The sequence below is a fragment of the Lepisosteus platostomus genome, chromosome 20 (assembly GCF_059453375.1).
Source record: "Lepisosteus platostomus isolate fLepPlt1 chromosome 20, fLepPlt1.hap1, whole genome shotgun sequence".
Taxonomy (NCBI): Eukaryota; Metazoa; Chordata; class Actinopteri; order Semionotiformes; family Lepisosteidae; genus Lepisosteus; species Lepisosteus platostomus.
Window position 1 is genome coordinate 14,581,675 of NC_142630.1, and position 13,736 is coordinate 14,595,410.

General features: G+C 45.9%; 1 protein-coding gene across 1 annotated transcript; it reads right to left on the bottom strand.

The window, feature by feature from the left end:
• Positions 1–1,427: 1,427 nt before the first annotated feature.
• On the bottom strand, positions 1,428–13,709 carry lpcat2 (lysophosphatidylcholine acyltransferase 2). The gene is made up of 14 exons (XM_088614393.1): positions 13,342–13,709; positions 11,652–11,794; positions 9,538–9,755; positions 8,479–8,591; positions 8,099–8,159; positions 7,330–7,388; positions 6,797–6,831; positions 5,758–5,812; positions 4,726–4,808; positions 3,915–4,040; positions 3,042–3,195; positions 2,669–2,767; positions 2,391–2,532; positions 1,428–1,704 (listed from the first exon to the last, which is right to left on the bottom strand). Exons 1-14 carry the CDS (start codon positions 13,447–13,449, stop codon positions 1,526–1,528), a joined length of 1,575 nt encoding a protein of 524 aa, XP_088470519.1. The 5' UTR covers positions 13,450–13,709; the 3' UTR covers positions 1,428–1,525.
• Positions 13,710–13,736: the final 27 nt, after the last annotated feature.

Here is a 13,736-nt window from a genome sequence, read left to right on the forward strand (position 1 = left end):
TAATACAATGAAAGATTAATGGTAGTAAAAGTGCAGACAGAGTTATTACAGTGCTCTGGAGTTAATTCACCACTTTCCAGTGCTTTTAGGAAAGTGCACACAGATGGCATCGCATATAACCGAACAGGACACAATGGTTTAGGCTCATGTAGAGGGAAAATCCATGGGGTATGGGGGGTAAGAGCCACCATTTACCTTGGCCAGTCTGACACTGGAGGTGGAAGCGATGTGGTCAGTATCATGCTCCTGTATCATTACCCCTGGAAGGATTAACCCCCGGTACTCACTTGGAAAGCAGGCTGAGTGGACCAGTCATCTGGAAGGAATTAGAGCAAGCTCCATCGCTTGACCCTACCTGGGATTGAACCCGGGACCTTCCGGTCAGGAGCCAGACACCCTTGCCGTCTGAGCTACCAAGGCTCCTGATGTACAGGGGCCTCTTGTAATAATACGCTAATAATACACTTCCTCCCCCTTTGCGTTGGAGCACAACTCTCCAGGCCGGTGGGGCGCAAGTATCCATGTGATCCGGCTGTATCCTGAAGGCCAGTCCCAGGAAGGGGAAAGAAGTGAGGAACAGAGTGGTAACGGTGCCCTACTCAGACTCACTCAGCCTGTCAAAGTGTTCAAGCCAGAATGAACCTGCTCCCCAGACACTTCCCCCTGTGTTAGTATCCACTGCCATCTGGTGTTCACCACAGACCAGGCACTGCGGTTCACACTCCTGCAGCAAGTGGCCATGCACTGGGGCCACCTGGTGGACAAAGATCATCAGGAGGTTGAAGCAGCAAGTCTCATCTCCACATGTCAGGGTATGATCGTTGCCTGCATTCGTGGTTACAGTATTTATCAACGTTACTATGGATTAGTTGATTAGAAGCAGTGCATCCGGTGACCTCCAACATCCGTGATATAAAACATCACATGCACAGAAAAAAATCAAAGGATTCTCTCATTTCTGTCTGCACATCAATAACTACAGAACACCAGGGCTCAGTCTAGGTGCTTCCAACACAGCTTTTGCAAGAGGCAGTGCAGTACAGAGTTAGGCCCGTTACTTACTAAGAGGTCAAAGTCTGCATCTCTCTGTACTCAGCCTAGGCTAAGAACTCTGTTAAACTGGTGTTCTGCTTGTGGCTGCCTCCAGCAAAGCTCTAGGTGAGTTAGGTACCCATGCATTTATAGTCTATAAAGAAACAACTTAACATTTTAAGGAAAATCGTTTTGTAGTAAAGCATTGTTATGCAAAATCAAGATAGAAGTTCAAACCTCCCTGTACAAACTGAAAAACCATGTCATCCCAACAATACCTATATTTTATTTATAGCAATGTCTCATAGTGCAAAGATAAGATGGATATGATATTTTTAGCTGCCCCTTTTCATTAATTGAAGCACAGGAAATCACTCGGGGGACAAAAAAAGCACTTAATGATTTAACTGTTTATTAAAAACATTGCTTCAGCCCATTTAAAAACAGTAAAAAAAGAGATCGATATGTACAGAGGGGAGTGGCAGTCCCCACATCAGTCTTCTTTCTTGTCCGAGGCGCCGTCTTCCCCGGCGCTCTCAGGGCTGACCCTGCTGGTGGGCGGGCCCGGCACAAGCCCCTCCCCCTGCAGGGCGTGGTACCGCTGGAGCTCCAGGTAGGTGGTGAACAGCTTGGCGTACTCAGGGTGGGTCAGGGCAAAGGCTTTGAACTCGGCTGAGGGGGACAAAGCAAAAACAAAATGCTGGTATTAGAGCTTTGTCTCCACATCATGCCATTTGAATTATACAACTGCATTAATTAATAATAATAATAATAATAATAATAATAATAATAATAATAATAATAATAATAATTGCTTACACTTATATAGCGCTTTTCTGGATCCTCCACTCAAAGCACTTTACAGGTAATGGGGTCTCCCCTCCACCACCACCAATGTGCAGCCCCACCTGGATGATGCGATGGCAGCCATAGTGCGCCAGAACGCTCACCACACATCAGTGGGGAGGGGAGCAGAGTAATGTAGCCAATTCATAGAGGGGAATTATTAGGAGGCCATGATTGGTAAGGGCCAATGGGAAATTTGGCCAGGACGCCGGGGTTACACCCCTACTCTTTTCGAGAAACGCCCTGGGATTTTTAATGACCACAGAGAGTCAGGACTAAATTATAATGCAGAATAATCCAGAGGATAACGATCCACAGGACTGTTCATCTTTTGTTTTTGCCAGTTCAAAGCTGCAAGTTTTGTTTTTTGAGAAAACCTGTATTAAAAACTTGATTTTTAAATAAAGCAGCATGAATCGACCCGGCTGCATTTCCACCTCAATGAGGCTGCAAGCCTGCACAGGTCGCCCTCTCGTTCCGGATCCGGAGACGGGCAGACGGAGGGGACTCACGGTAGGTGATGTGTCCGGAATCATCGGCATCGATCTCCCCAAACAGCCGGGAGACATCCAGGTCTGGAACGCCGAGGGAGGACCGCAGCAGGGAGGAGAACTCTTCCTGGTCGATGTTCCCATCTTCGTCCACGTCAAACAGCTGGGCACAGAAACGGCCAGGTGAAATAACTCCACTCGCAGAGCCACAGTGAAAACAATTTTCGGAGCACCACGTTGACGCGTAAGATTAGTTTCCTGTTTTCCGAACGGCAGTTTTTATATGGTATTTGTTGTACCTGAAATGCCATCTGAATGTTTTCCTCCGAGTTAGCGGGTCGACAGAGGACGCTGAGACCGATGACGTACTCTCTGAAGTCTATCGTGCCATCCCCATTCTGCAGAGGAGCACAGAGGGGTCACCTCATCTTCAACACATCCCAAACAAGGTGTTTACTGAAGCCAGGCCAAGATACGCTTTCTCTAAAGACCGATACATTGGTCCAACGGTCTGAGGTGCACTGATGGTTGTTTGCTTTGAATGGACCATAAATAACTGAAATCCTGGGCTGTATGATTCGGGAAAAAAAACATTCGAAGGATGACACAAAACCGTAAACCGAGAGTGGTGTGAATAATCTAGTGGACCGACTTCTCTCATCCTTCACCTACCCGGTCAAAGAGGGCGAACAGCTCCTGCAGGGCAGGCGTGATGGGCAGCTTCAGGAAACCTGCAAACTCCTCGATCCCGATCCGACCCCCTTTGCAGGAGCTGGCGATCGCTGCAAATCCCTCCAGCTGCTTCCTCACATTGTCCCACTTCAGGCTGTGGAGTAAGAACGCGAGGAGATCCCAACAATCAGGAGCACACTTTTTAAAAAAAAATCACCTGCAGCAAAAAGTGCTTAAAAAGAACCAGGAGAGACTCGGGCCTCTTTAGAAACTGTAGCTTTGGAATTTGCACAGCTGTAACACAGAATCCCAGTTGTCTCCCAGGGATGATAATTATACTGCAGGTACTTTATTAATAAGATGTTTCTTGGATTCTCTTTCCAATTTTTGAATAGACAGTTGTCCTTCTGAAACACGGATAGACAAATTAGATTTGCCAATTATTTTGGCTAAAAGTGCCAACTCCTGTATCCCACAGGGCGAGACTGAGGAAGGACAGACAGGCTCCATCAACCTGCCTACCCTTCCTGCCATCCAAGTCTTGACATGCTTCAGGCTGTGTGATTTACAGGAAGCTTAGCACCAGCTGGTGAAGGGGCATGTCCATCACTATCACCACTGCAAGCCTGTAGGCAACCAGGAAGTCATGACAGTTTATTTTGCTTGGCAGCCTCTGCCGACTTCATTTAATCCCACACCCTGGCAGGACTCAGCCAATCGCTCGCTGCTGTTCGAGGAAATACTGGTCACAGTCAGCCAATGACAAGAGAGCTGGGCTCGAGCCTGTGACGTCAGGAGTCTGGAGCCCCACTTGTGCATGGAACAAGCGTCTTAAAACCTGCCGAACCCCTGAAATCTTTGCACGATCCTCACTTGAGCTTCCTGCTGATTTTAGTGAACTCCACTAGCCCGGCCTCCATGGGCAGTGTGAGCTCGCCTGCTGAGATCATCAGCCGGCAGTCCTCATAGGTGTGGTCTGTCACAGGCACGCCCAGCGCTCTGAAACACACATACAGATGCACAAAGCTGAGCACGCAGACAGAGAGCTAGGTTCCTCCAGGTTCAGCCTGCACTACGAGGCTAAGAGGATACTGCAGGAGATGAGAATCGGTAGCCTTTATGGTGTCAAGAGCACAGGGGAGGCTGAAAGAGCATGAAGATTTACACTGAGATAAACAGAACTGGTAAACAAAAAAGTCATTTGAATATCACAGTTCTTTTAGAGTTTGTGCTGATCATCCCACCTAACCAACATCAGCTGACAGGGAGGATACATGCACCTGTCTTCACTGTCTTATAGTCTGTCTTTAAGGCACAATTAAAAGACACAAGGAATGGAGATCTCACTGCGTGGACATACAGAAAGTGCAGCCTGCATTTTACTGCACAGGCCTTTTGAAATAGGTCTCTTTAAATAAGCATATAATGATATTTAACAGAGAATCCGGCTTTCCAAAATCTTATTTTTAAAAGTAAAAGAAACAAGTGAAAAAGGATGGGAATGAATGTTCTATACCTCAGGTACTTCATAACCCAGACACATTTTCAAGGAGAACAAATACAGTATATACACTGTATATAGCAAAAATATCATCAGAGCATGGAGTGTCCTGTTGAGCTTTAGCAGAGCTCCTGCTCTGCTGCTCTGCAGAATGGGTTTGCTAGCACTGGGTCTGACTCTTACTTGGCCATAGTGCTCCTGACTCTGCTGGCAAACAGCATGGGGACTTTCTTCTCCTCCTCGCTCGGAACGTGTGGAGGAAGAAACTGAAGAAGACAAAATCCGTACAAACACACAAATTCACATCCAGTATTGGGAAAGCATAACTTGCGCATGACAGAAAATCTCATGTGTGAAAATGCCACAATGAGGACAGAGAATTGACACTCTTTAATGGGTTCTGTGTCAATAGAGCTGCAGGTTAAGAACAGATCTCTCACTGTATCTGCACAGCTGTGGGAACTTACAGCCCAGGTCTGCTGTGATGTGCATGTGCATTTTGAAATTTAAAGCCCAAACTGCACAATGAGGTCTTGTAATTAACTGAAGCCGTCACTAAGGAAACTGATTAATAAGTTACCTTGAAAGTGAAACAGAAACAGAACAAAAAGTATAAGCACCCAGTACTTGAAATAAAATCATTTACTAATTATGTGTAATACTGTTTTTAAAGTCTAAAGATTTATCAATGACACATGACAAATTGCTTTTTTTTCCACAACAAGTGCTACTGAGGATGTTACAGCGAATTCATTCAGCTACAATACAAAGTATCGCTCATGTGTAAGAAACTGCTTTGACACATCTGCTCACATGTCATCTTAGTCCATGTCACTTCTGGACCAGGGAGAGAAGAACGTTAACAAACAGCGAGAGGCCTTTGGAGCTAATGGAACTGAGTATCTCATGCAGCTCAGTTCTAAAAGGAGCCACATTTTAGCTAAAAAACTTGGTACCTCTTGTTTGTGTTTCATTATTCATTCTGAACTTTGTCAATGACTCGGAGGACTTCGACAAGATGGCGGTTTTATTTTAATGGCTCGGATATCCTCTTCACTATGGTCTCTTTGGTCAGTCCTGCGGTGACGATTATTTGTCAAGGAAGGATGGGAAAACTGAAGAGCAGAAACTGATGACCCTTCACATTCCAAAGCATTAGTGCTGGTCTCCCAACAGTTAAACATTTCACGAACCTTGAGTTATTACACATCTTACCTCAATCTCTACATTGGTGTATAACTGACACAGTGTCAGCAACAGGAGAGTCCGCCTGTGGAGTTACAAACAAAATGCACAACCAGGTCACTCCAGGCTGCAGCAGAAGGAAGCCTTCTCCTTAAGAAAAAACGAGCTAAGCGCCTGTCACTAAAACCAAGCAAGGTCAAAAGTAGCAATTTACATGGTTGTTTTAAACTGAACTAGGGATGGGTAGCAATTAAGCAGTGCTTCTGCAAATGCAAACCACAGAGAATGGGGGAAGAGGAGATGTCATCTCGTATTTCACAACACTGGGCTGTGCCTTAACACTCCCCAGGTCAAACTCTACTGCGGTAGGTTTGAGAAATTGCACAGCAAATGGAATAAAACCCCTTCAAGCTACACTACTTCTCGTTTTATTGCAAATTCAATAACCCTTTGCATGAAAAGGAGAGCCACTCAAATGTAGAGCAAAAGTACATCCTGCAACTGTGCAGATATTTACTGGACTTATTTGTTAGCACAATCAGCTTTCCTCACCCCCCATCATTACAAACACAGCAGCTTCTTGTAGTTCTTGAATTCCAGACTATGCATGTCAGCTCCTTCACTCAGCATAAGAATCCATGAAGTCCACCTTTACTCAAGCATCCAAACCTCATTCCCTTTGACAAATTTAATATGAACGGGTTCTTCCCCCATAACCAAGCAGGCGGTGTTTTAATTTCTCAGGGAACCTTTAACAACAACCTCTTATGTCATCAGTTCAAGGTTTAAAATCCTTTAATATTTAGATCACTGCCTGTGCTCACATGTTTTATTAATTAGATCATTCTTATTCATCATCTCGTTCAGTAACAGACAAGCCGGTTTGATAAAATAGTAAGGTCAACAGGTTAACTCCACACCCTTATGCACATCTGCCTGAATAAAACACAGTGAAGGTTTGCTAAAAATAAAAAAAAATAACAGCAGCAATAACTGGAATGAAACACTTTGCTTAATGCATCATGAGGCACATTCGCAAACGGAGGATCTTTCAGAGAAGTGGACTTACGCTTTTGGCCCCTGCCAGGTCCACGTCACAGTGTCCTGAAACGGAGCAAACTCTCGTGAGGTTTTTGGTGATACAGCACTCAAAGCTTTTTTTTTCCCCAGATAGAAAGGAAAGGAAATACACTCTGACAAAAAAAAAATATTTTTACCTGCACTTTCACCCCTCGTTTCATAATATTAAGTTTACACTTTCTTTAAAATGTCCTTTTAGGAGATAAAGGAAACATCAAAAATCTGCACTGGGGACAAAAACTATCCTCTTACTGAACAACAAAATAATCACTCTTGAAACCGTTTTTATTATGCACAGTACCTACTAAAATGATGTTTGCATCAATGCTCTTTTGCCAATATAGATCTCCTGCATAACACAGTCCCTCTAAAAGGCAGGTTAGTGGTTCCAGTTTAACGTTCGAAAACAGCAGGCTGCACTACAAACAACACAGACAAGCTGCACTACTGCTTTACAATGAATGCAGTGCTGCAGCTGACAGCTGTACTTCTTCACAAGACTGAGATCGCGTTCATACTGACCAGCTGGTTCGGGTATCGGAGAAGCACTGGCTGCACAGGGACTCCAGGAATGAAGGCACCTAACAGCAGAAGTGGAAGACTTCTATTGAGAAACGTAATCACTACATACATATCATTACAGATCATATATATGGGTTTATGATGATGTACTGTCCATGAGGTCACTGCAGGGAAAGCCCTTATAGGAAAAGCCCTTTCTTTCATTGCCCTTGAACTAGATAGTGCTGACTCTTCTGGTGAGGCTGCAGGCTGTGACAGAGGTGCTGTCAGGTAATTGGCAGTGCACTGCAGCCTAGCTTGTAAGTGCCGACAGTGGACTGCCATCTCCACGCTAGCAGGAAATGAGAGAGAAAAGGAAGTTGATGTTGCATCAACAGGGCCAGACTCCGCTTAAAGCTGCATTTCGTTCAGTATAATTAACAGACCGTTTTTTTTTGCATGAGGTAAATGTTTCCTGTTGCTGATCATTGCAATCAGCAGGGTTTTTTTTTTTTAAGGCTCCGTTTTGAAACATTGGTTCTTCCATTTTCTGTTTACAGCTGCGCACTGATGCGACAGTTCGGATTTAGCTACTCGTGAAATTTGATCCCTGAACAAGTGCAGTGTTTAGGGGGAAATTCCTTCCTCCTTGTACTGCAGCAATACTCAATGTACTCCCCTCAGTGCACTGTTTAATTGCATAAAACAGGCCAAATACTACTCCACAAAACACATGCACAGAGATGACAGGGCTAGTTCAATTCTTCTCTGGAATGTAGAGCTTCCCCACCTTGCTTGAATGTGATGAGACAGGACCGGTTGGTGCAGGTCCCTTCAGGAAAAATTAATACCTTCAAGCAGAACACAGTAACGTATGTTAACATTATTAAGAATCTGTCAGCATGTAACAATCTGATAAAACAAAAATGAAGTCAGGAGACAAAAGGACCACAACTCTACACGGAGATAACAAAAATGTGCAGTCCATGGCTACAGGAGAGGGAGAACTCCGTCTAGACAGAATGAAAAACTTGAAGTAACACAGGCACATCCTCAAGGGCTCTTCCAGCTGTCGTAACTAAGACACAAATGAGCAGGCAGACTGGTGAAGCATTGTCAATGTCCTGCAGTGAGACGAGGTGATACATTGGTAAGGATGTGAAGAGGCACCTGTGGCCATTTCCCCTGCGATGTGGCTCTCCTCTCTATCTCCAGGATGGTGTTTTTCCGGGAATCAGGATCCAGGCGGGATACCAGCACAGGCTGCAGGCAGCGCAGGAACCCTGGGACGAGAAACGGGAGAGGTTCACTTCTATTCTCACTCACCTCTGATGACTAAAAAGCTTCTGGCTTCTACTGTTCCATGTCTGGGCTCTCCATCAGCACTAATAATAATAATAATAATAATAATAATAATAATAATAATAATAATTACTTACACTTACAGTATATAGTGTTTTAATGGACATTCCACTCAAAGCACTCTACAGGTACTGGGGGCTCCCCTCCATTACCAATAATGTGCAGCCCCATGTGGGTGATGCAACAGCAGCCATACTGCACCAGTGCACTCACCACACACCAGCTATCAGTGGGCAGGAGAACAAAGTGATGAAACCAGATCAGAGATAGGGATTATTAGGAGGCCGTGATTGGTAAAGGCCAGGGGGAAATTTGGCCAGGACACTGGGCTTCACACCACTGCACTTTGAGAAACACCCTGGGATTTTTAATGACCACCGAGAGGCAAGACTTCGGTTTTCTCATCCAAAGGATGGCTCCTTTTTCTATACAGTATAGTGTCCCCGTCTCTATACTGGGGCATTGGGACCCACACAGATCACAAGGTGCGCGATCCCTAACGATCCCACTAACACCTCTTCCAGCAGCAACCTTCGTTTTCCCAGGAGGTCTCCCATCCAGGAACTGACCAGGCTCCCACCTGCTGAGCTTCAGTGGGGCTGCCAGTTGTGAGGTGCAGGGCGATATGGCTGTTGCACTAATTGCAGAAGATGAGGAAACACGCCAGTTTGAAAAGACGGACACAGCAACTCAGACACTCTTCAGTGGGACAGTGGGAAGTATTACCCTTCACAGCAAAATGAATCCCCATAAAGACACTGCTTTATTTTAACACAAAAACACAGGCTGGCTGAATTACTTAAATTCATTCAATTTTAGCCGTGTTATTTGCATAAAACAGGCCAGAGGAATAAAGCTGCCACTCACGGCCGAAGACGGGCGTGGCCAGGTTTTCGGAGCGGGACACAGTGGAGGGCAGCCCGGCCACGATGCAGACAATCCCGTCGAAGAAGCTCGAGTGGGGGGCCACAGCCAGGATGGGCGCTTCGGCACTGCTCGCCCTCTGACCCTTCACCTGCACCCTGAACCCCAGGAAGAAGAAGAACGCACGCCCCACACAGCTCATCACGGCCTGGCTCAGGAGCCTGCAGCAGAGGTGAAGAAGGGCGAGAACCGTGGGGCAGCTCGTTAGGGAAGAGCTGAACACTGGGGAGTGACTTCAGTCACCACACAGCCAAGAGCTGAACACTGGTTAGGGACATATCTCACCACACAGCCAAGAGCTGAACACTGGGGAGTGACTTCTGTCACCACACAGCCAAGAGCTGAACACTGGGGAGTGACTTCTGTCACCACACAGCCAAGAGCTGAACACTGGTTAGGGACATATCTCACCACACAGCCAAGAGCTGAACACTGGGGAGTGACTTCTGTCACCCCACAACCAAGAGCTGAACACTGGGGAGTGACTTATGGGAGTGATGGGAGTGACTGCTCTCACCACACAGCCAAGAGCTGAACACTGGTTAGGGACATATCTCACCACATAGCCGAGCCCTGAACACTGCGGAGGGACTCAATAGTGTCTGGCTTGGCAAAGAGCTGAACACTGGTTGATGACTCATCTCACCGCTTGGCAAAGAACTGAACACTGGTCAGCGACTCATCTCACTGCTTGGCAAAGAACTGAACACTGGTCAGTGACTCATCTCACCGCTTGGCAAAGAGTCTCTGTGCCCTTACACTTCACATTGTGACCCTGACTCGGAACAACACATAGAGCAACGTTTGTGCTCAGTAAAAAAACCTTGACAGCCCCCCCCGAGAGGCCAAGCTATAGAAAAGTGCAAAACATTGCAAAAGCAATTAACACAACTTATAAGGCAAGAGTCTCTCTTATCATAGTGATCAGTTCATATCATTACGAGCGTTTGTGTGTTGCTCTGTTGATGAGACCCTGGCTGAGCCTTTATCTTCGAACTGTACACAGGCTTCTATTTAGAGCCTCAAAAGCATATCAGTGATAAGAGATCATCACTTTATCTATCTGTGAGTGCAACCTCATTTCATTTAAAAATTTAGACCATGACTTATTTTTAAACAGAATTTAGCCTGACTACACAAAATACTAGCTAGTCTGTAGGCACTACCTGACTACAGAAGTACACATATGCAAATCAAAATTACAAGTCTGTTTAGATGGGTCTATTTTCTTAATTGTGAAATGGTAAGAGAAAATTAATATTATATCACACAATTTTACATAATATTTAATTGTGGGGAAAAAATACCACCGATTTATACTTTTAAAATTTTAATTATGAAAAGGAAAAGAAAGGCCAGTGCAGAACCCCGTTCTTTTCATCAGATCCTAATCTCGTAAGCTTGATTACCCTGGAGACTTAGACATCGCCAGAGTGATTAGTGTGTAGTATACACCCACAGCACATAACCGGTCACCAAAACAATGCAGTACTGTTGGCTGCCTGCAGGAAGATCGCAATGAAGATCGACTTCAAAAATAATTTCCATGGATGTCATTCTCCTCATTCTATTCATTTGCATAAAAAACAAAGATAAAGAACTGGCCAAAGGAAAGTGCGCCTCATGTTTACCTATGAGACGTGCCAGTGGCGGTGCGGTGGCCCTGTGGCTCAGGATCTGCGCCTGTGACCGGAAGGGTGCCGGTTCGTATCCCGCGGCCGGCAGAGGAATCCTACCTACTTCATTGGGCCCCTGAGCAAGGCCCTTAACCCCAAATGCCCCAGGGGTGCCATATAAATGGCTGACCCTGCACTCTGACCCCAAGCTTCTCCCCCTGTCTGTGTGTCTCATGGAGAGCAAGTTGGGGTATATGAAAAGACAAATTCCTAATACAAGAAATTGCATATGGCCAATAAAGTGATCTTATCTTATTTTTTTAATGCCTTAGTAAATCCCAAAACAGGTACACAGAAATGTCACAGAAAACAGACACAGGACCTATCCTTTGCGATACAGCACAGTAACAAGAGCCAAACACAGTAATTAAAAGAGTTTACCGTCTCCACCCTGCCATGGGCTCGATGGCTCCTTTGATAGGGTGCAGGAATGTTGCTATGGCTGCAACAGGCCATGACAGCAGGAGGAGAACCGTCAAGCACAGCACCCGGAGGGGAAACAGCACTGCTCCTAACACAACGCACTGCAGAGAGAGAGAGAAAACACACAGCACTGATACTGTCTCCGACACACTGCAGAGAGAGAGAGAAAACACACAGCACTGATACTGTCTCCGACACACTGCAGAGAGAGAGAGAGAACACACAGCACTGACACTGTCTCCGACACACTGCAGAGAGAGAGAGAACACACTGCAGAGAGAGAGAGAACACACAGCACTGACACTGTCTCCGACACACTGCAGAGAGAGAACACACAGCACTGACACTGTCTCCGACACACTGCAGAGAGAGAACACACAGCACTGACACTGTCTCCGACACACTGCAGAGAGAGAACACACAGCACTGACACTGTCTCCGACACACTGCAGAGAGAGAACACACAGCACTGACACCGTCTCCGACACACTGCAGAGAGAACACACAGCACTGACACTGTCTCCGACACACTGCAGAGAGAGAACACACAGCACTGACACCGTCTCCGACACACTGCAGAGAGAGAACACACAGCACTGACACCGTCTCCGACACACTGCAGAGAGAGAACACACAGCACTGACACCGTCTCCGACACACTGCAGAGAGAACACACAGCACTGACACCGTCTCCGACACACTGCAGAGAGAACACACAGCACTGACACTGTCTCCGACACACTGCAGAGAGAGAACACACAGCACTGACACTGTCTCCGACACACTGCAGAGAGAGAACACACAGCACTGACACTGTCTCCGACACACTGCAGAGAGAGAACACACAGCACTGACACTGTCTCCGACACACTGCAGAGAGAGAACACACAGCACTGACACTGTCTCCGACACACTGCAGAGAGAGAAGACACAGCACTGACACTGTCTCCGACACACTGCAGAGAGAGAACACACAGCACTGACACTGTCTCCGACACACTGCAGAGAGAGAACACACAGCACTGACACTGTCTCTGACACACTGCAGAGAGAGAACACACAGCACTGACACTGTCTCTGACACACTGCAGAGAGAGAACACACAGCACTGACAATGAATTGTTCAATTAGTATTACTATTTATTATAATGATAATATAATTATCCCAGACTGAGATATTTTTTCTGATGGTACTTTTAATTATTCCTTGTCAATTGTAAAGTTGATTTTATCTAGTGCTGTTGTAATGATGTAGAAATGAGTGAAATGAGTTTGGAGAAAAGATGAGTGACAATAATCACACAAGCTATCAAAAATCACCTGCACGGTGTTTTTTTTATCTTTTTAGAAGTAAAATTACTTTTTCCTTCATTATCCAAGACACCTGGGTAAGGTGTTAATCATTTTAGAGTCAAACGGCACATTTCTCATTCTGCTCGGATTATTGAAAAGAGAAAACTAAAGCACGTAATTTGTTTGAGGCAGATTTGAACGGATTAGGATTGCATAACACCACCCGTGTAAAACCTAGTGGAAATCAACAGGACAATCATTGGATTTGTCGGGAAGAATAAACCCAAAACAGAAATCATTCAGTGCAGTAACGCCTGAGTGTCCTCTCCAACAACAAAAAATGCTTATAGTTTACCTTGATTTTGTCAGCTGTGACCAAACGGGTTTCTTTCACGAAGGGATTAAGAACCGCCGGAAGGAGCAGGGACTCCTGTCTCGGCAGGGCGAACACTCTCTGCGGCATCCTGGCTGGTATCTCCGGCTGGGAGCGGAGCGGTCAGTGCGTCCCGGAACACAGACACGGTTTACGCCGAGATCTCACTTCCTGGTGAGCCAAGCCCGTCGCCCATCTCTGCTAACTCTGAGAGACCCTGCGGGTAGTTTCACCTTGTCAGCGCTCGCCTGGTGAGAGACGGCTCTCTCCGCCCCGCCCCCGGTCTTCGAAAGCGCTTCTACTCAGCGCTATTTCCCTATTGAACGGCAGGTGTCAGCAGGGGTTTTTTATTTTGCTTTTCTAAAAACTTTACTACT